We start from the raw sequence: 20249 nt of genomic DNA, 5'->3' as shown, positions 1-20249 counted from the left end.
GACACACAAAGAGAGACACACAACTACACATCAGATCTACATTACATATACAATATAAACAAATCTTTGTTGTTGTTGTTTACCTCATATATTGAACTAAGCTTGAAAATTCTTGTGCTGATTTTCCTGGTGTTGCTTTTCTGCATCTTTCCTTAACAACTGTGGGCAATCCCCCTCTACCACACCACTCACTCTCTCACACACACACCATTGCACACACACACAGCAGCAGACTCACACACACAACCACTGCTCTCCTCCCTCCCCTCTTCCCAAGGCTTGCCCTTTTTAGGCTGTTCCTCCTTTTTTTTCCGTCTGAAAAGGGGGATAGTATGACAGCTTTTCCTGCTCCTTGTGGATTGGAGCCGGGAGAGAGAAAACTCTGTTACTCACTCCGTCTCCAACTTTGAGAGGAAGTTACCACCTCTTCCCTAGACTCTGTACACACATACACACACGCTCAGGCAGGCAGACACACACGCTCTTCAGGACTTGACCGCAGCAGCAACAGGGAATCAACTGAAACAGTCAGGACTGCTTGTAAAGCTGTTTGTTTCAAAATTTGGAGGGAAAGACGGCTGACATTTGCAGTTTGCTTTCAAATTTCTGTGTGGACTGAAGAATTTAAGAGGGACGTTTCTTATCAACACAAACCGGTGAGTGTGACAGTTTGTTTTTTTTGTATACACTTTGTTATAGAAACTTCTGTGAACCAGTGCTTTAACTTTTACAATGGGGGAACTTTTTCTTTAAAAGACTGTCCACAGTTGTAACACACTCATCTTATCTGAGCTCAAATGTTAGTCTGCCAGGCTTGTTTGGAGGTGAGTGTGTTTGGGAAAACTTCCATGTGCTATAAAGTTTGAAGTCTGGTTTCCATTACAGCAGCTTTGGTAGGTTTTTACGTCACATGAAATTAGTTCCTTGTGTGATTGTTTGTATTTTACTGCGGTGCGGTTAAAACAGACAGAGGTTTGGGGCAAACAACTCGATAAGGCTGTTTCATACATGATGTTTTGAGCTTTTTACAGTGTTAACCACAAATAATATAGTGGGGTTTTTTTTATGTAACCCTGCTTTAAGCCTAACATCCACATCCATTCAAAAAGTGTCAGTGCATCACATTGTTACGCCCCTAAATGTGTGTTTTCATCATGTATTCTATGAAGTGCTGCCAAAAAGAAGCTGATGCAGCACTTATAGCAGAGACAGGACAGGAGAGCCACTTTCCTGTGCAGCTGCATGTTACTCTATAACCCTGTGGTGATAAATGAGTTGTCACCTTGCTATATAATCAAAGCAAACATCCTGTCGCTTTTGTATATTTTGAGATAAAGCAGTCGAGATACAATCAAAGAAATAAGGTGAAAGTTAAAGTAGGGAGTGAAACTGAGGTATAAAAGTGTCCACATGGTGCATATGGCTCTGTTTGTACTTCAGCTGTTCCCCTTTTTGTATGCATGAGCTCATTGAAACATTCATGCAGCGGTTAACCATATGCTCCAACTCCAAAAATCTCACTGGACGTTAGAGGTCAGCACCTCTTATCAGAGAGAAAGCGCCCTGGTGGAGAGGGGAGGTGATGGGTGGAGGCTGCAAAAAGGCTGGGCTGCTCTCAGGGGTCTCCTTTAATTTACACTATCAGAGTGGGCTGGCTAGCACTTCAGCTGTGCCTCCCCCGTGGTCAATCAGATAACCTTCTTTAGGATGAATGTGAATGCTTAGTTAAGTAAGCCTTCAAGGCTGGATCAGAAGACTTGACTCCTGTGTGACCTCTTCATGACCTCTCTATGCCAGCAGTCCCCCCCCCCCCCAAAACCCAACCGACTTCACTGATCATCAGCTTGTCTTATCTTACCCGAAGGATGGTTCTTAACTCTCTCTATTTACCCAGAGGTCAGAGGTCACACTCCTATTTAGGCTGCCTGTCTGAACTCCCATGGTACCAATCTGTTCGGGGAGATACAGAAAGTTTGAGAGTGCACAAAGCGGAGATAAGTCATGAGAAAAGAACCCCACGTTGACATCTTTACACAGTGACAAGGAGCAAACACAGCCCCATGCACGAAGAGGGGTCAAAAGTGCTGATGTCGTGATGTTGGATGTTAATCCCTATGATTTTAAGCAAGAAATATTTTATTAAACCCAGAAACCAAGTATGTGAAGATGCCATTATGTTTGTTTTCTGCTTAGCTTTATTCTAGAGCAGAGTTTTCAAGTCTTCAACAAACAAATGCATTGTTATCAAAAAGTTGTTCCAGTAGATGTTATGGAACAATTTATCTCTGAAGAACAATACTTACATAAAAATATAGATCATTTTTTGACTCTAATAGAAGGCACGTTCAGCAGTGCCTCCCTTAAAGCTTGGGTTGGTAATCAGATTTAGATACACTTTTTGTTATACTGATTAAAATGAGCTTTATGTCCCGATGGTAATCAATACATAATGTGTTCTTAAAAAAGAGTGAAAAAAAGCTACTGTCTGCAGCCAGAGTAAACCTGGGAAAACACCAACCAATCCCTGCAATCAGGAGCCAAATTATGAAACCAATCAAATCCCGTCCTGCCGTTCTGCCCGCCTCCTGCGCGTACATTTCCCCAGCGCGCACTCCCATCCCCTGACTCTATTTACCGCCCCTCTCGCTCGACCTCGGGCGGACCCCTCTGACCCGATGAGGTGCTTTGCTCAGGACTGTAGTCCGGATCAGAGTCTAAAAAGCTCTCACCACTGAGGCTCTGACAAGCAAAAGAATGAATGACATTTAGTAAGTCCTACAGAAAATGTATATGTATTGTAGCTTTTCTCCTGATATCGTGTCACCGGTACAACTGGATAATGCTAGCATGACAGTTGTGAGTACTAACAATAGCCGTGTTTGTTTGTGTTTTTAACTTTCACTATGATAATGTTTTGGTGTTTTCTTACCGCTGAGTGAGACATGAGTTGACGTAGTGCAAAACACAAACGACGTGCTGAGGACCAGATTTTGGAGGAGCTCCGAGGGGATGGGTTAGATGGAGTCCTGAGGAAATGCTACTTTCAAATTCATGCTAGTTTTCCGTGACTACCAACCCTAGCTTTAAGCAGCTCCCTGGACTTCATCAGATAAACAGCTCTATTTTTTTACCTTAGCTGACCCATGACTTTGATTGGCCCCAACTAATGTCATCACCATAAAGATGATTTACCACACTAAAAGAGGGAACAATTGTCCGTCACAAATCAATGGAGGAAAAGTTGAATTACTGTGCTGATTAATATCTTGGTGCACATCTAGGCAGCCATTACTGTCTGTCGCCTAAATCAGCTGATCTCCTGGAGGCACCCCACCCAATGACTGAGGGGTCCATTCAAACACTTGGCTCATTATGTTTCAGCACTTCTTATACTCTAATAAAAACAAAGTGATATCTGTGTCTATAAGAGGGGAGATTTTCCCATGAGAGTAACACAACTGCACTTCAAAAGTGTCAAGTGTTGGTTTGATGATGATTTAAAATTTCATAAGCATCATTATTCAGTATGAGTGGTGAACCATGAAGTAACTTAGATGATATTACACAGTGATAGAGGACAGGGAGTTTGATTTATGATGTGTCTCAGATGCCATGTTTAGCAAAGCTCCCATCAACCACTGATGTCTTACAGGGCTCAGGACTTATTTATCTCTCGTAGGAGCTTCACTGGTCAAGACACTCCCTATGTTTCACTCCCAGATGTTTGACATGCTAAATCCAGCGGGTTTGCCTGAGCATACACTCTTATCTGGACTACACACATAAATAAAGCTCCACACATACACACACACACACACACACACACACACACACACACACACACACACACACACACACACACACACAAACACACAAGGGGGCACACAGACACTAACACACAAAAATGCACTTACACTAAACCAAAGAATGCTGCAACCCACTTTGATGTCTTAACTTTCTTGAACCAGCCTAAACTTCAAACGACTCTGATAAACACTGAAGACTAAAAAAAAGTAATGATCACCAAGTAAATAATTCATCCACATAATTAACTAAAGGAAGAAATGCAAGCAAATTGTCAACTGTGACATTGAAAACATAGAAAAATCTCAAATCGCATCCCAGCTACAGTTCCTTTAAAGCCCACCCATGTATCATTTTCTTAGCAGGAAAGTTCATACGTGACTCATTTCCCAGATGTATAAACAGCAATTTAGACTCAGACTAACCAGCTCGTCTAAAGGTAATATAACAGTCACAAAACAATCTAAACTGAGGACAACTTATTTAACATTGCTTAACACTGGATAACAGAGTCTTGTGAGTTAACCGTGTCATATTGGTCTGATGAGTGTAGCTAACATTAGCATCGCTAGTACCACCAGCCTGGGCTGGTCATGCATTGCTCCTGATGAGTGGTTACAAGCCAGTTGAACCAGACACAGCCTTCATACAACCTGATCTCCATTTTCTACATTAAAAACTGACAATACTGGGGCGCTGGTGGTCTAGCGGTCTAAGCGCCCAAGGTATCGAGGCTGTAGTCCTCGTTGAAGAGGTCGCCGGTTCGACTCCCAACCATTGGACCATTTGCTGCATGTCTTCCCCCACTCTCTACTCCCCACGTTTCCTGTCTCTGTTCAGCTGTCCTGTCAATAAAGGCGAAAAAGTCCAAAAATATATCTAAAACATTTTTTAAAATACTAATAATACATGCAACGCTACAAGATAGCATCTGTCCTCTGTGCTTGTTTACATCTGGGTTGTAGAGCATTATAGCATTAGCCACTAACCAGAGTTACTATCACTGGCTAGTGGTGGATGGCTATGCTACAACTTAGACACAATTTAACTGAATGGAGCGCTGCCTGCAAGCTAGCTCAGGCAGACATCTCGAGCTGCGCTCATTCATACTGACACGTCCTCCTCCTCTCTATCAGCTGATCTCAACATTCTCATTTGGCAGTCTATTTAAGCTGCAAGTCTCCCTGTCTCTGCCTCTGCTTGCAAGTGCTCTTGCTGCCCTGCTCAGTGCTGTGTGCAAACTTTGTACCCACCTCCTCCCCGGCATCCACCTGCGGGCTACGAGGGGGGTTAGTCCTATCTCATTACTCCTAAATGTCTGCATTTAAATAATCTACAAGGAGTAATGAGGTTCAGAGCCCATACGCCAAACACAATACTGTATGCTGCAATAACCTTCATCTTAAGTAAACGTGAGTTGTCTGACTGAACTAGAATTGTAGTTGCAGACTAGCAAGGAGGACAATGTTTAAGTTGACGAAATGCTCACATCCCTATTTCTTTTGCAATAAGGAACTTTCTAGGTAAAGTTTTAGTCTTGAGGGGCATTTTTTCTTAAAGCTGCTTAAAAAAAACGTGATGAACTTTAAGACAGATAACAACACTTATGATGATATAGCAACAACTGCTAGTCACTAATAGAGTTGAAGTTTTACAGGCTTTTTGGAGGGCCTCAAAAAAGCTGAAAAAAGGACCCAGTCGTCTCTTTTTCTACACAAATGTTTCCATCACAACAACATTTCTGAACCACTTTAAGCTCAGGCAAAGGCACCATGTTCCTGAGCAGTGTAGATTAAATTCTACGGACCCAATCATGTTTGGGGCGAACACGTGTTTTGTGTCACGGCTTGATCCGAAGGGTCTGTGTAATTGATACAGTATGTGCCGTGTGCTGTTGGACGCTGGCCCAGATCGATGAAAGGGGTGAGATCATGGCTCTATTTTTGGGGCACTGAGTTGAGGACAATCCAAAGCCTTCTGCACATTAGACAATCATAGAGGAATGTTCATATAAATCAATCTCAACCTACGAAAACATATACAGACAGTCAGTTACTGTCAACACATAGACACATACTGTACACACATAAATAAACCCTGTCAGCAAACCCACACACAGCTGTGGTTCCAATATGGCTTCCTACTGCCATGAGCACTGTTTGATTTTCACGATAACTTCAGCTTGAAGATGGCTCATGGGATATCTCCTCAGGATTTACATAGCAAAGCATTCTGACGTTGCCGCAAATCAGGAACACATCTGGGTGCTATTAACCATTTTCCCTAACCCCCAGCTCAGTCCCATATCTCTTTTACCCTCCTATTACCTGCCATAGCCCACATGTTATGTTCCTCACAGGGCAAACAGTGCTCTGTGGTTGACTATGTATGACATGAGGATACACAGGGGTTCATCAGGTTAATGGAGGCTGTAACTCTTAATCAAGCTGGAGTCCATTGGCGTACAAAGTCACGGTGGAGTTAAGGCCTCTGTTGGTGAAAAGCGCAGTGTAGTGATTGCTAAAGTAATTTTCCAACAAAGTGAAACTGGTTTCAATCGTTTTTTCTACTGAAAAGGTCTTTGTCCTTAAAAGAAAAGCTGTTGTTCATTGAGTTAATGTCAAATAAAGTCCCTGCCCAAAGCTGAATACATCAACTCATGACAAAAACAAAGCTTTCTTTTACTTTATGTCAAACATAAAACCATATTCAAGAAGTGTGGACAAAATCAAGCCATGCAATGGAAGAAAAATGTTAAAGTTTTACTGCTGCACAAACACTTCAAGTTAGGATCTGAATATCATTTCAAGTCAAGACCCATTCAAGGGGAAACTTAATAAAAGTTGGGCATGTTAACTTTGTATTCACTGAGATTGTTTCTGCTGCTGACAGCACTCCTTAGTTCAGACTAGGGTCAAAAATTGACAGGGTTTTTTCTTCCACCTGCAGTGTTACATTGGCAGAGTTTTCCAAATCATTATTCCAAGCCATTCAAAAGGTGTGTACTGTGTCTCAGAGATATTGACAAAACAATCCCTAAAAGGTCCAGAGGGTTAAAGGCACTGTGAGGAGGTTCTATCTGATTTTGAAACAGTGGCATCACTGCATCCTGCAAAGAGTTGTCTGGAACAAAGAAAAGTAGTACTTAAGAGACGATCTACAGTATATTCCATTCATTCGCACAACAAATGCACAGTTCGGCAAGGGCCTCTTCTTTACGACAGTAGGTGATGGTGCTCAGGGGAAATGCAGTCTTTATCCAATAAAAACACTACCTATTCCCTCCAAATTCAACACCAGAATCAACACAACATGAAAGTTTCTCACAGTGCCTTTAACCCTCCTGTTATGTTTGTTTCTCTGGAACAGCAATAATGTTCTTGGGTCAATTTGACCCAGGGCTTATTCAACTATCCAAAAGTGTCAGAACCCCAAAAAATCACAACACACATCTTTTTTAATCAAATTTTTAACTCCATCACTAACCATTTAAATCAAGATTTAGTCCATTGGTGTTCTTTAATTCTCACAGATCATGGTTCAAAGAGGATAACTCACTTGTTTTTCATTTAAATTAATGTTAAAACTGTTTTAATGTACATTGGAAAGCCCTAAATATAAATGCAATAGTTTTACATGACATAGATTTTTTTAAATTTTATTTTACTTTTTTTTATGAAGTGATGTTGATAAATTAACACGACACCTCTTCTGTCACATGCTGCCCAGATTTTTATGCATTTAGCTGGTTTGAAAGGTATATATTGCCTAAAATAGACTTTAAAAAGGGTCAATTTGACCCGCAACATAACAGGAGGGTTAATTGATCTGGAGCTTTTGACTGGTCCTCATCAGCAGATCAGGTTTCCTCAGTTGTCATACAGTAGATAATCAAACCATTGTGATTCCTATCTGTAGATATAGGACTTTGTATCTGTGTTAAGTGCAACAGCTGCTGCTGAAATTTCAGTGTTGACATTTGAAACAAGAAACAAACTCCACTCAATGGCCTCCATTCCTTTTTCCTTGCTTTTGCATTATTAGCCAACGCACCATGATGAGAGATCAAACCCCATCTGGTGTGATATGTTGGAGTGGATCTTGATTTTATGTTAGTCATCTGAAGCTTAAGAGTGAATTGTTATTTGTGGGCAGGGCTTTCGTCACCACGTTTTGCAGCTTTGGCTGAAGAGAAGGAAAAAGTTGAATGGAGACAAGACAAAGACCATATGTGACAGACATCTGCTCTGAGTTCTGTGGTGCAGACACCTTCATAGAGCGATTTGCTAAGAAATTATCTTGCATTGAATAGTGTATGTTAAGAATCAGACAAGAATCAAAGAGGCAGAAAGACACTGACAGAATAAACGCAGAAGGCTCAAAAGATACAACTTGGAGAAGCTTTACTTAGTTTAAGTTTCTGCTGCCTGTTAAACTCTAAACGCCTCATCCTGCCTTTGAGGGCTGTTTCTCCAACTAGTCTGTTTTGCATGGAGAGGCCCTTTCTTCTGTGGCTGTTTAAATATTTTAGTCTATCACATTCCCTGTTACTCTGTATCTCATTGATACAGCATGTAAACACACTAAAGCCAACCATAATGGTATGCTAACACTCTGTGACCCAGGTCAATCTCACCTGGTGCTTCACATCTATGTCCTGATGACAACCACATGCCTGTCCTGTTTCCAAATGCAACAGTTTTCCTCTCAGTCAGATACTCCAGCATGCTTTGACAAAGGGGAAAGCAGCACTATGGAGTCATACAGCTTGACACCAAAGACCTTCCTGTGGAGAGCAACCGGGAAGAAGTGCACTTTTGTTTTCTCCAAATGTGTCTTTTGCAACCTTTTTGGAAGAGAGGAAAGTTTGCTGTGGCTTCCATTAGAAATTGCCTTCACCCTGAGGACCCCCCAAATGCTTTAACAGACATGTTGAACACAGATCTCTGTTTGGACAATGTTTCTGTTTACCATTTGGAAAATAATCCAGTCCACCTCTGCTGTTTTGGAGAGTTTCAGTTCTAATGTGTTTTACTTGGAGATCGTTTTCTGGCTTGATTGCAGGTGATAAATGACTTGCAGAGACATCCAGCGGACACTTTTGTGATATAGTTTCAGATACTTCGGCAGTTTGAAGGTCTCTGCAGCTACTGAAAGAATTTCTCTGTGAGTTGGTGTTTAATCAAGCCAAGACAGAGCTTTGATTCAGTATATTTGTTTAAAGGGAACACGCAGAGTTTCAGAATGTGCTCACAAGCTGAGAATAGTGAATACATTACACAGATTGGTTCATTTGATGCTGTGCACCATTAAGTCCAGTGATAGCCGCAGAATCAAAGCAGGAGCGTTTTAATGAACATAATCAAAAGCAAAGATATTATGTTGGATGCTATAAATTCTAATGGCAGCTCCTCTGATGTCTGGAGAGAATGTGTGTGGAGTTAGATTATAAAACAATGAAATGTGATTAAATTCAAATCCGGCTATTTTCATTCTGTGAAGGATCATCTCAAAGCAAAGAAAGACCCTCTGTTGTGCCAGGAATCTTTGCGGCTGCACAGAAATTCTAAGTATTAAAAATATTTCTTCCTCTCTGTGGTTCGGCGTGTGTCCTGACAAAGGGGAAATAACACCGACTCACTCCCTTGTGTAATCTGACCTTTACATCCACTGTGGATGAATCAAATGAGGCCTGACTCCCTCCATAAAGTCCACTGAAGGGTTGTGGTTTTGATTTCTTCATTGTGGAAGAAGAGTTTTGTGGTTGTATGGTTTATAAAACAAGTACTGGTTACGCATCTGGGGTTAAGCGCTTCTATTCTCAGACGTAGTTTCATTTCAGAGATCTAAATAACCCAGCTGACATGTGTTTGTACAGTAGCTCAGACAATCTGTTTTCAACAATCTTCTCTGAGACAATGGATGTGATGTTAAGGAAGGCGACCTGGATGTCGTCCATGCGGAAATGGACAAACCTTGTGGGAAACAGGGGGTTGCTGTGGTTATCTCCAAGTGGATGTCAACAAAAATAACTTACAACATGATCATTTGCAGATTTTCTCCCACTCAGCCCCTTCAACAAACCAAAGTAAACAATTCACAGTCAGAAATAGTCTTTTGACCTCTCCTCAGGCCACAACACCACACCAGAATGTGTTTATGCTGGCGTCAGTCTCAGCACATTTTCTGCTGTGACCCAACATAAACAACTCGTCACTGACTGACAGAGTTGGGGGGAGAAAGAGCTTAGCTTGCTGCAACCTTCATCATCTGGCGCTTGGATTTTGGTGTTTTGATAAGACATGTAGACAGAAAATTCACATCAAGCTAGATTTATATCAGAATTGATTTAATGATTATTTAATAGTCAGAGGTGTGCCAAGGACTCAGGAAGGGGATGCTTGGGTGTCCGACCTCAGGATGTGAGGCCAGGAAAAAGCAAATGATAAGCTAGCAGGGACAAAAATAGGACAAACATTGAAGGGATACCGTAAAATGGTGTACATAAAACGCACTTTCAATACCTCTTTTGTCATATGAAAAGATAGCTGCGTCCTGTACAGTGGTGCAACCAATACACCAGTGTAAAATGCAGAGATAGCCTTGCTTCCGCTTCAGTTCTCTAGCCAACTTCTCAACAAAGGGGCTGACAAGGATCTTCTGTAAATGATATGCTACTATTGAAACAGACAAATACAACCCAACTTAAAATAAAAACAGAGTATCCCTTTAACATCAACGTCGTTTGATCTGGAACGAAACAAAAATACAAGCTTAGGCAGGTTTGCCAGTCATGGACATTTTAAATGCCCTTTAGAGTGTTCTGTTTACATTCAACACTTATTTTTGATTTCTGTTGGTGGTAAAATAAAAGGCAAAGGCAAGCTTGTACTACAATGAGCAGTCCTCCCAAATTGGGTTTTTATAAAATTGCAATTGTATCAACCAACCAACCAACCAACCAACCAACCAACCAATCAATCAATCAATCAATCAATCAATCAATCAATCAATCAATCAATCAATCAATCAATCTTTATTTGTATAGCGCCAAATCACAACAAACGGTATCTCAAGACGCTTCTACAAACATAGGAGGTCTAGACCACTCTATGTCAAATTATGAACAGAGACCTATCACCAAGACAGGGGAAGACTCAGTCTTACCCGTCCTTAATCCATCCTGAGCATTGCACATCGCAATATTTAGCTAGTTATAGTGGCAAAGAAAAACGTCCTTTCAACAGGCAGAAACCTAAGGCAGAACCAGACTCATGCCACGTATGAATGTTTACCACACAATAGCGCCATATGGTGCCCTTGTTTTTCAGCTTCTCTCACTTTAATGGCTGAGCATTTGATTTGAATGCTTTTGCCATTAGCACTTCCCAAAATTGGCAGTTTAGAGTGTGAGAAGTGTTTGTTTTTTTGTTTGCTTATTTGATTTTTGCTAAACTGCATGGGTTTCTACCTCCTATCCAACATGATGAAATAATTAAATGTCATTTGGTGTTTGGTTATGTTCTACCAAACTACTCAGTGAGTTTAACTGTCATTGTTAGTGTCAATATTTGACTATGCCACAAGCCATAATTTGAAGACTGTTGTTGATATCTTATTGGAAAAAGTAACTTTGGTTAGATTAAAACATGGTGGACCAAAATGACAAATCAAATAACTAAGGCATGACTCCTTTGGTTTAATGAAGGGTTTATTTTCAAGGCCGTGAGGAAGGGCAACATCTGTAAAAGAAAAGCAAATTGGGTCACTTGGAGAAAATGACTGAAAGTTGAGTCATGGGATATTACTTTGCTGGGAGATGGAGGTCTGTTAATAATTTCCTCCTTTAGGTAAAACAAAAACACAACAAAACAACAGGGTAGGGTAATGAGTGTTTACATAAGCTTTAAACAGATCTCCAGTCGCCATTAACCCACAGCAACTGGTGCCTGAGTTCTGATGAAGCTCAGGTTTGCTGCATTCCAGTGTGAAAACAGGCCTGTTACTGTTACCATAGGTGTCCAATCATTAGCTTTGACCTTGGCCTGAAGAGTGACTGTAGTCATACGAGCTGCCCGCTTTATTACCCTTGAGACACAAATAAAATATCTCATTGAAAGCCCATGTTCCTCAGCTCTGCTTGGATAATGATGAATAGATTCCATTAGCAGGCAGGGATTAGGCTCAGCAGGAGGGAGGAGATGAACTTGCTCATAATTGAAAAGAAAGGAAGGAAGCTCGGCAAGAAGACAGCGTGTAGGTCCATCCCTGCGGCGCACTGCAGAAACAAAAGGTCCATCGTCTCGCTCCCGTGGGGACCGAGGGGGTGGCCTGGAAAGCATGTTGTCATAGTGACCACTCTGTCACTCGGCCCCCTGAGCGCTGTCTCAGTCAGGCGCTCTGTAGTGTACATAGGATCTGCCAAAAGTCAGCAAGATCAGAATCTGCCCTGGAAAGCATGGAAGCTCAGCTAAACCAACTGCAGCTGGCAGGGGAGCTTTTTCCTAAATACAGCCACAAGTTAGAGAACTTCACAGCACAGCATTTTTCACAGCCTCAGTACCCCCACCTGGCATTGAAAGACCGACCCCCAGTGAGTTTAAGGCCTCTTACTGTGCACTGTAAGGGAAAGTGTTATGTGGGGGCAGGTTGTAGGGTTTTCTGGAAAGATTGTGGTTTGAGGGTTGAAGAGACTATTGTTCAGAAAAGCAACTCCGTATTCTGTCCTATTAAGAATGACAAGAACCTTTTCGATATTTTCATCCTCTATTCAGACTAGGGCTGGGCGATATTGAAAGGTATGTTATCACAATAAAATATTTCACATCAGCCAATAAATATCAAATCATTATTTCATTTAAATTTAAAGGCAGATTTTTGCTTCTGAGTGAAAGTTAAAAAAACCAGTCAGTTTGCTAGTTTGTATCTGGATTTAGTTTTCTGATAAACTTCTTCCATCATTTATATCAAATTGTATACTGTGTATCAGATTAGTAAAGTATTGTTTTGAGTTGTGTACTCCCCTTTAAGATTACTAAGGGTTTCAGCTGTGTTTACATTCCGCTCCGAATGCCTTTAAGCCCCGCCTACCTCTCACCCTGCGACTTGATTGGCTGTTCAATGCCGTCTTCTTCTTCCGTCTAATATTGGGTGGCAACTAGCGTTTAAGGCTCATTAGCATCCCCCTTTCCAGTGGTTTGGGGGTGTAATTACAGGTTTATTTATATTGAATTTTTATCTAACAATGTTTATATTGAGAAAAATTACATCACGATAATTGTCGTTATTGAAATTATCACCCAGCCCTAGTTCAGACTTCCTCTGACATGTTTTGTTTCAGAGGCTAGCTCAAATAAAATATCTACTTATTTATGTAAAAGAATATAATATACAAAGCTGTTTTTTGACGTTTCAAATCAACTTTTGACTGCCAATGCAAGGCTAATGATGTCAATTTTTGTACAACAGTATGTTTCTTGCCATCCACTGTTATAATTCTGATTGACCAGTGCAGCCTCCAAAGGGGTGACAGTTTAGATGTGTCTTTGTCACATCTCACCTTTACAATTTTCAACCTTTTAAGAGAACTGTTGGTTCATTAAGCTAGCATTTATCTCAGAGAGTGAAAGCTGGTAAGCTAGCTAGCCTTGCTTGGACAGAATGAGCTATATGTGTGTTTTCTACATAGAGAACAGAATAAATGGGGAGTCAAGCTAGCATTAGCTAACTTTTAGAGAAGTCTGGTTGTAGTGATGAATTACCAGATAGTGAAAACTCACCACAGCTAAGTCTGTAATCAGGGAATCACAACAGAGTAACCTACTTATAAAATCAAAGGCTAAAATCACAAATGCTAACAATGCTGGTCTGCTAGCTAACTGTCTTTGTGGCTATTTCATTCAAAAACATTGGAATTTACAACCAAATACTAACACCCCATGAGAACAAATAGAAATGTCTTCTTTATTGTAAAACATGTATGGAATCTGAACTTTTCTTGGTCCCCTAAAAGCTTTTTATACCACAATGCAGAGCCTGGACATTCCTTGTATTTGCAGTCTCTGTGCCCAGCTGAACCACTGAAAACTGAACCGCCTGCCTGTAGTCTCTAGCTAGACCGTGTATCCTGCAATAGGCCTGTCGTTGTTTGCATTGCAGACGGCTCACTGAGTTTAGATCTAATGTAGCCTGACATCTGTGTGTGTGTGTGTGTTTGGTCTTGTCTGTTTAGCCTGTGGACCAAAGATCACAGCAACAGAGAGACAGAGAGAGAGGAGCCTGATCATTTCGAGTCTGATCACCAACTTCTGATTACACCATGAGCTGGGACTGAGGACACGCTTCTAAGTTTCATTTTGTGGTAAGTCTTCGGCTTTACCTTTCTGTTTACTTCTGCTTTTACAGGAGAACGTTTGCTGCATTTAAAGTTTATTAGTAGGCTAATTTACATATGGTTCACATATGTGTGGTTTTATGCTCGAATTTCTCTGGAGGCTGCATCAACAAACAAGCAAATAACCACTGAAGTATTCAAATCATGCTAAAATGAGGGACTGTGCTTATCAGTCGGCCCGATTTGGAGGTCAATTCGAACCTTATCATGTGGTTTGTGCACTTTGAAGAGGTCCATATGATCCATGTGTAGCCAGAGTGACATGTGGTTCGACTTAAAGAGCAGAGCATGCAGGTTCAAGTGGGGCGGCAACAGAGTTTGTCATCATTTCACATGAACAGAGTGTTTTTTTCCACAGCCAGCCACAACACAAAGCACATGTACGCAGGGAACGCTGCTTACATAAGTTGGGAAGGCTTAAAAAAGCTCCTCCTTTTATTTGACCTGGTCTTGCCTCTGTTGCCATCAACACATCGTGTGCATAACAACATGATGTCACCAAGCCAGGGAGGTGGAAATTGTTCACAAACTGGCAAAGTGGGAGAGAAAAGCCAGAGTCAGCAGGAAAGGGCAGCAGGGTGGAGAAGCAGGGGGAGGAAGTAGTGAAAGACCCAGCGGCACAACACAAACCTGGTTCAGTATTCCATACAGGCGAATCCAATAGAAGGGTTTTTTAGATGAGAAACAGGCAGTGAGGAGGTAACATGAAGGTAAAACAGAGGACTGGACGTGGATAATTGCTGAAAATGAGAAACAGACTACAAGGGAGACTGAACATGAACTTTTGACAGGTTTTGCTTCAAGAAAGACTTCCTTTTGGAGTCATGACTGCACGCACGTAGAGTTCAAAATACAATAGAACTCTTCAGACCGACGGGAAACTCGGAGGACAGATATCTTGAATGACTGACACAATATCCTGACAAAAACAAGTCAACAACACTTCTTTCCCCTCTATGCTTCCATAATTGATCTGGAAGTCCCATCAGGCAGGAAGGAGTCCTTTGTGGCTGCTTGGAAAATCGACTCTTGACCTCTTTTATAAGGGAGCTGTCACGGTTCAGACAGAATGGCAGAGGCAAAGCGCCATGTGCCAAATGCGTTACGATGATCCCAGATGAAACAGTACTTAAGGAGGACACAGAGGAGGCTTTGTTTGACACTAGGAGGCCTCATCCCACCCACCACAAGTTCTGTGGTCAGTGGGTTTGACATCCAGGCAGTGCACAGAGAGTCACTCTGGTGAAGGGAGACTTAGGAAAAATGAATTTTAGCACCAGGCATTTAAATTATTAATCCCCAGAATTTTATAGGCCTTTTACTGAATACAGGAAAACAACACTGGGGCTCTTGATGCAGCATTTAGAGAGTTGCTGTGATTTTAAGTGCTACAGTGTTCTGTATGGTGGCCCTGAAGGACAAAACAAATTTAGAAAAGATGAAACACTTTTACAAAGTTGGAGACAAATTAACATTTTGGAAAACATTTTTACATTTTATAAAACAAAATTACACCAGCAAAACACTTTTACCAAGAACAAAACAAATTTACATTTAAGGAAACAAATTTACAAAAGATGAAACACTTTTACCATTTCTGAAACAAATTAACATTTCATTTTTACAGAAAGGGAATGTACCAAATACAGGAAGTGATCCGGAAGTGATAGGGTGAGGGGTCATTTAGTTTGTTTTGATGGAGAGAAACCAAACGGAGATGGGCATGGTTTACATACTAGGACATCCTCGGGTCTCAGACCTCAGATGAAAAAGCATCATGTCTCCGGAAAACCTTCATCATGTGTCAGAATTCAGATGAAGCAGCCTCAGACCACATAGCCCCGGGCTAAACAAAGTCAGGCTAAAAGTGGTCAGACTTAACTGTAAAAGACAATTTTACAAACGACGTAGCACTTTTATTGTTAAGTCTGACTCCTTTTAGCCCGACTCCGTTTAGCCTGGGGCTATGTGGTCTGAGGCCGTTTCATCTGAATTCTGACACATGATGAAGGTTTTGCAGAGACATGATGCTTTTATCATCTGAGGTCTGACACCTCTCTCTGATACAGAGGATGTCCTAATACGTAAACCATGTCCATCTCCGTTTGGTTTCTCTCCATCAAAACAAACTAATTGTCCCTCACTCGATCACATTCCCTTTCTGTAAAAATGAAATGTTAATTTGTTTCAGAAATGGTAAAAGTGTTCCGTTGTTTGTAAAATTGTCTCCAACTTTGTAAAAGTGTTTCATCTTTTGTAAATTTGTTTCCTTAAATGTAAATTTGTTTTGGCCTTGGTAAAAGTGTTTACATTTTTTATTTTTGTTTTATAAAATGTAAAAATGTTTTCCAAATTGTAAATCTGTCTCCAACTTTGTAAAAGTGATTCATCTTTTGTAAATGTATTTTGTCCTTCAGGGCCAATGTAGTTCTGTGTATCAGAAAAACTTTTGTCACATGAAATTGTCATCAAAGTTTTCTCTTCCTCTAATTCTGTCACCCTCATCCTCAACTATTTTTGACTGATTGCATCTTACAGCATACTCAAATTTAAAATGATGTGTCTTGTTTCTTTTATTTTCAAGAGTGAAGAAAGCTAAAGTTCATCATGGATGTGAAGAGGAAAGAAATGGACCTTATAAGCAACAGCATAGCAGCCTATGCACATATCAAAGGTAAGTCACACTAGCACAGTACCTCACTATAAATCAAGCTGTGTTAATCTGTACAAATAAAAACATGCACCATAGTTCTACCTTGTCTGAAGTTGTTCATGTTCTCCTTACCTCCAGCAAACCCGGAGAGTTTCGGCCTTTATTTCGTGCTGGGGGTGTGTTTCGGCCTGGTGCTAACCCTCTGCCTCCTGGTCATCCGCATCTCCTGCAAACCCCGGACCAACATCCCGACCCCCTCCACGCCTGAGAAGAAACAATTAAAGGACATCAGTGAGGAAGATGAGGAGAGTGAGGATGATGACGACGACATGGGGGATGATGTAGAGGCACCTTTACCATTGCCCAGCACAGAAATCCCTGTTGGTAATCACACCAGCCAGATAGATGGGACTCTCAGCGTGAATGTGTTTACATCAGCGGAGGAGCTGGAGAGGGCACAGCGACTGGAGGAGAGAGAAAGAATCATACGTGAGATCTGGAGGAACGGTCAGCCTGATATTCTTGGGTCAGGAACAGGGACAGGGACTATTGGAAGAGTGCATTACTACTAAGATACACAAGGTTTGAAGGGAAACACTGTGAGCTCTTTGGAGGGCAGACAAAGACCTTTGGGTGGGCAAAAAGTCACTGAAGCCTGAGAGACTTGAGATTCTGTGTTAAATACACCAAACATCATGCAAAATGGACAGCAGTGATGTGACAGTGATGTGCCAAAGCCTGGCAGTGACAGAGCCAAGCAATCTGATGTTGCACTTCCTATGTAGCAATGTTATTGTTACTGAGTACATGAAATTAAACCAAGAGATGTCTTAAAACCTGACTAATCCATATGGAGAAGATGCAGTATGAATGTGAGAACACGTAATGACAAAAATGCACACAATGTATCATGTTATGTATGTAAATGGAAAAAAACAGCATGTGTAAGGATGATATTTACATGTACTGTATGTTGCAAAGCAGATTATGTGTTCGGAGGACTTGTGAGTTTGTGGGGAAAATCTCCTGAAATGTATCCAAGAAAACACCCTCAGGTTTGCTGTTAAAGGAAATTACATTCTTTTCGAGAGAACATATCCATTCTTTTTTTGTTGTTGTTGGGAGGGGGGGCAGATTACATGTAGCCTACAGTAAAATGTAAAGACAATTAAAATTGGAGTCTGTGTTTCATCAGTCTATTAAATCTGTGTCTGTGTTTTACGGCTAATTCCACCTAAGGAAATTACAGAATTAAAGTATTACATTGAAATAATTTATTCTTCATAATGCTTATATGTTGTATCGAGTACAGGCCTAAATCAGAACTTATTTATGAGTACCTTTGGGCCATGGTAAAGGGATTATTTACAACTAAGATAGGAGAGAGAGAGAGAGAGAGAGAGAGAGAGAGAGAGAGAGAGAGAGAGAGAGAGAGAGAGAGAGAGAGACAAGATAATAATATGAGAGGAGAAGTCATTCTTGAACATTTGTTATTCCAATGTCTCCCCTTTTTGACATTGAGGTGTTGCCAACCTACAAATATCTAGGTGTACACCTGGACTGATGCACTCTACAGGAAGGGGCAGAGACGCCTCTTTTTCTTAAGGAGGCTCAGATCCTTAGACATCTGCAGAAAGATGCTGCAGAGATTTTATCATGTTGTGGTGTCATGTGTGTTATTCTATGCTGCAGTCTGCTGGGGAAGCAGTATAAAACACAAGGATGCAAGGCGACTGGACAAACTAGTGAAAACAGCTGGCACTGTGATATAAACCAGGTTGGACTCACTTGGGGCTGTGGTGGAGAGATGCACACGGAAGAAGCTAGAGGTCATTCTAAATTAGAGTTTTCTGCCAGATCATCCACTTCACAACTTCTTTGTGGACCAGAGAAACGGCAGCAGTGGGTGGCTCATCTCTCTGTGCTGCAGGACTGAGAGATACAGAAAATCATTCATCCCTGCAGCCATTAGGCTTCATAACTCTCAAGCCAATGGGAGATGAGCTGACAGACACCTGAATTACTTGTTTTATGTGATTTTTATAATTTTATCTGCCAGACACCTGAATTTCCTCCTTCGGAGGTTAATAAAGTACATTCTATTCCAGGGGTTCCTGAACTTTTCAGTCTACGACCCCCAAAAAATAGGTGCCAAAGACTAGCGACCCCCCCTGTCCCTCAGTGATTTAATGTGGCTTCATTTAGCTGGTCTAGAGAAAATTAGCCTACCTATATGAGCATGTGGCTGTGTTTCCTGTGCCTTTATTAATTAACTACTTCTACTGATGCTTTTTATAATTAACTGTTCACTAACCTTCAACTTAGGAGTCATCTGGCAAAAAGAAAGGCAGAAAACTCATTACTTTTTCTATTTTCAAGGTTTTATTTCAAGGTTAGCTACTATTTGTGTAGATATTTTTTTATTATAACGGGTAAAATTGATTATTTTTAGATAATTCAAATAAATAAACATTCTGGAAGACATCTCACAACCCCCCATTTGTGTTTAGCGACCCCCCAAGGGATCCCGACCCACACATTGGGAACCCTTGTTCTATTCCATTCTATTCTATTCTATTCTTTAGCTCTTTAAAGGTTAGGAATACAGTTTTCCAATAAAAAGCCTGGAACTCCAAACAATCTGACAGCACATTTTAAGGTTGTGGTGGAGTCACATAAAAGGGTTGTAAAATGTAGCTGTTCTGATAATAAAGTGGATTGGATAACTTATAGAATGAAATGAAGTTCCTTACCACGTTAAAGGGGCAAATAAATATTTCAGGTAATGAAAAGATGGACAGCTTCTTCAGGTGGACGCGTCGGTGCTGATATCAAACGCACCCTTTGTATACTCGAGGCCCACCTCACCTGTCAACAACTATTAGCTTGTTTGTTACTGGACATACTTTCTGACTGAATGTTCAACTACCTACTGTAAGGGCGTACATATGGAATTACAATTTGTACATACTTTTATGCGAGTCTCTTGTTGCCAAAAAACACACCTGTGGGCCTGAACTCTTCCGTCACCTGACGCTGACAACATGAACCCGCAGCGCCTCCCGGCCTCCTCTCAAGATAAGTGTTGGTGCTCATGTTAACAGTTGTGCTGCAGTGTATAAGGCTGTTTGTTATGACAGAGCCAAAGGTGTTCGAGGCATTTTAGCCATGCTAGCTGTGAAGCTAGACCAGGGGTGTCAAACATGCGGCCCGTGGACCAAAACCGGCCCGCGATAGGTTCCAATCCGGCCAGCGGAATGACTTTGCAAATTGAAAAAATGACAGAGAAGACACTAACTGCAAATTTTCAACAAAAGTAACTACTATTTAAAATTTGTCCTCGGGGTTCGCATAAAATCATGCTTTTTTCCAGGGATCTTTTTTCTCAAAGTGAGAAAA

The 20249-nt window shown here is 41.1% G+C and overlaps 1 protein-coding gene and 1 long non-coding RNA gene across 2 annotated transcripts; one reads left to right on the top strand and one right to left on the bottom strand.

Moving 5' to 3' along the window:
- Positions 1 to 349: 349 nt before the first annotated feature.
- Positions 350 to 18049, top strand: eva1ba (eva-1 homolog Ba (C. elegans)). Its single transcript, XM_034697001.1, has 4 exons — positions 350 to 656; positions 14036 to 14164; positions 16782 to 16871; positions 16989 to 18049. Exons 3-4 carry the CDS (start codon positions 16805 to 16807, stop codon positions 17420 to 17422), a joined length of 501 nt encoding a protein of 166 aa, XP_034552892.1. The 5' UTR covers positions 350 to 656; positions 14036 to 14164; positions 16782 to 16804; the 3' UTR covers positions 17423 to 18049.
- LOC117822325 lies at positions 11515 to 18775 on the bottom strand. Its single transcript, XR_004633154.1, has 4 exons — positions 18639 to 18775; positions 17208 to 17314; positions 16983 to 17114; positions 11515 to 11546 (listed from the first exon to the last, which is right to left on the bottom strand). It is a non-coding gene; the product is annotated as an uncharacterized LOC117822325 (long non-coding RNA).
- Positions 18776 to 20249: the final 1474 nt, after the last annotated feature.

The sequence above is a fragment of the Notolabrus celidotus genome, chromosome 12 (genome assembly GCF_009762535.1).
Source record: "Notolabrus celidotus isolate fNotCel1 chromosome 12, fNotCel1.pri, whole genome shotgun sequence".
NCBI classification, from domain to species: domain Eukaryota; kingdom Metazoa; phylum Chordata; class Actinopteri; order Labriformes; family Labridae; genus Notolabrus; species Notolabrus celidotus.
The sequence above is the reverse complement of the archived record's forward strand: the minus strand, read 5'-3'. Positions and strand labels throughout refer to the sequence as shown.

Bases quoted from the DNA above. Each gene is read 5' to 3' on its own strand.
- eva1ba (XM_034697001.1), top strand. From the start codon at position 16,805: ATGGATGTGAAGAGGAAAGAAATGGACCTTATAAGCAACAGCATAGCA. The intron at 16,872-16,988 runs GTAAGTCACACT...CCTTACCTCCAG, and splicing joins AGCCTATGCACATATCAAAG to CAAACCCGGAGAGTTTCGGC.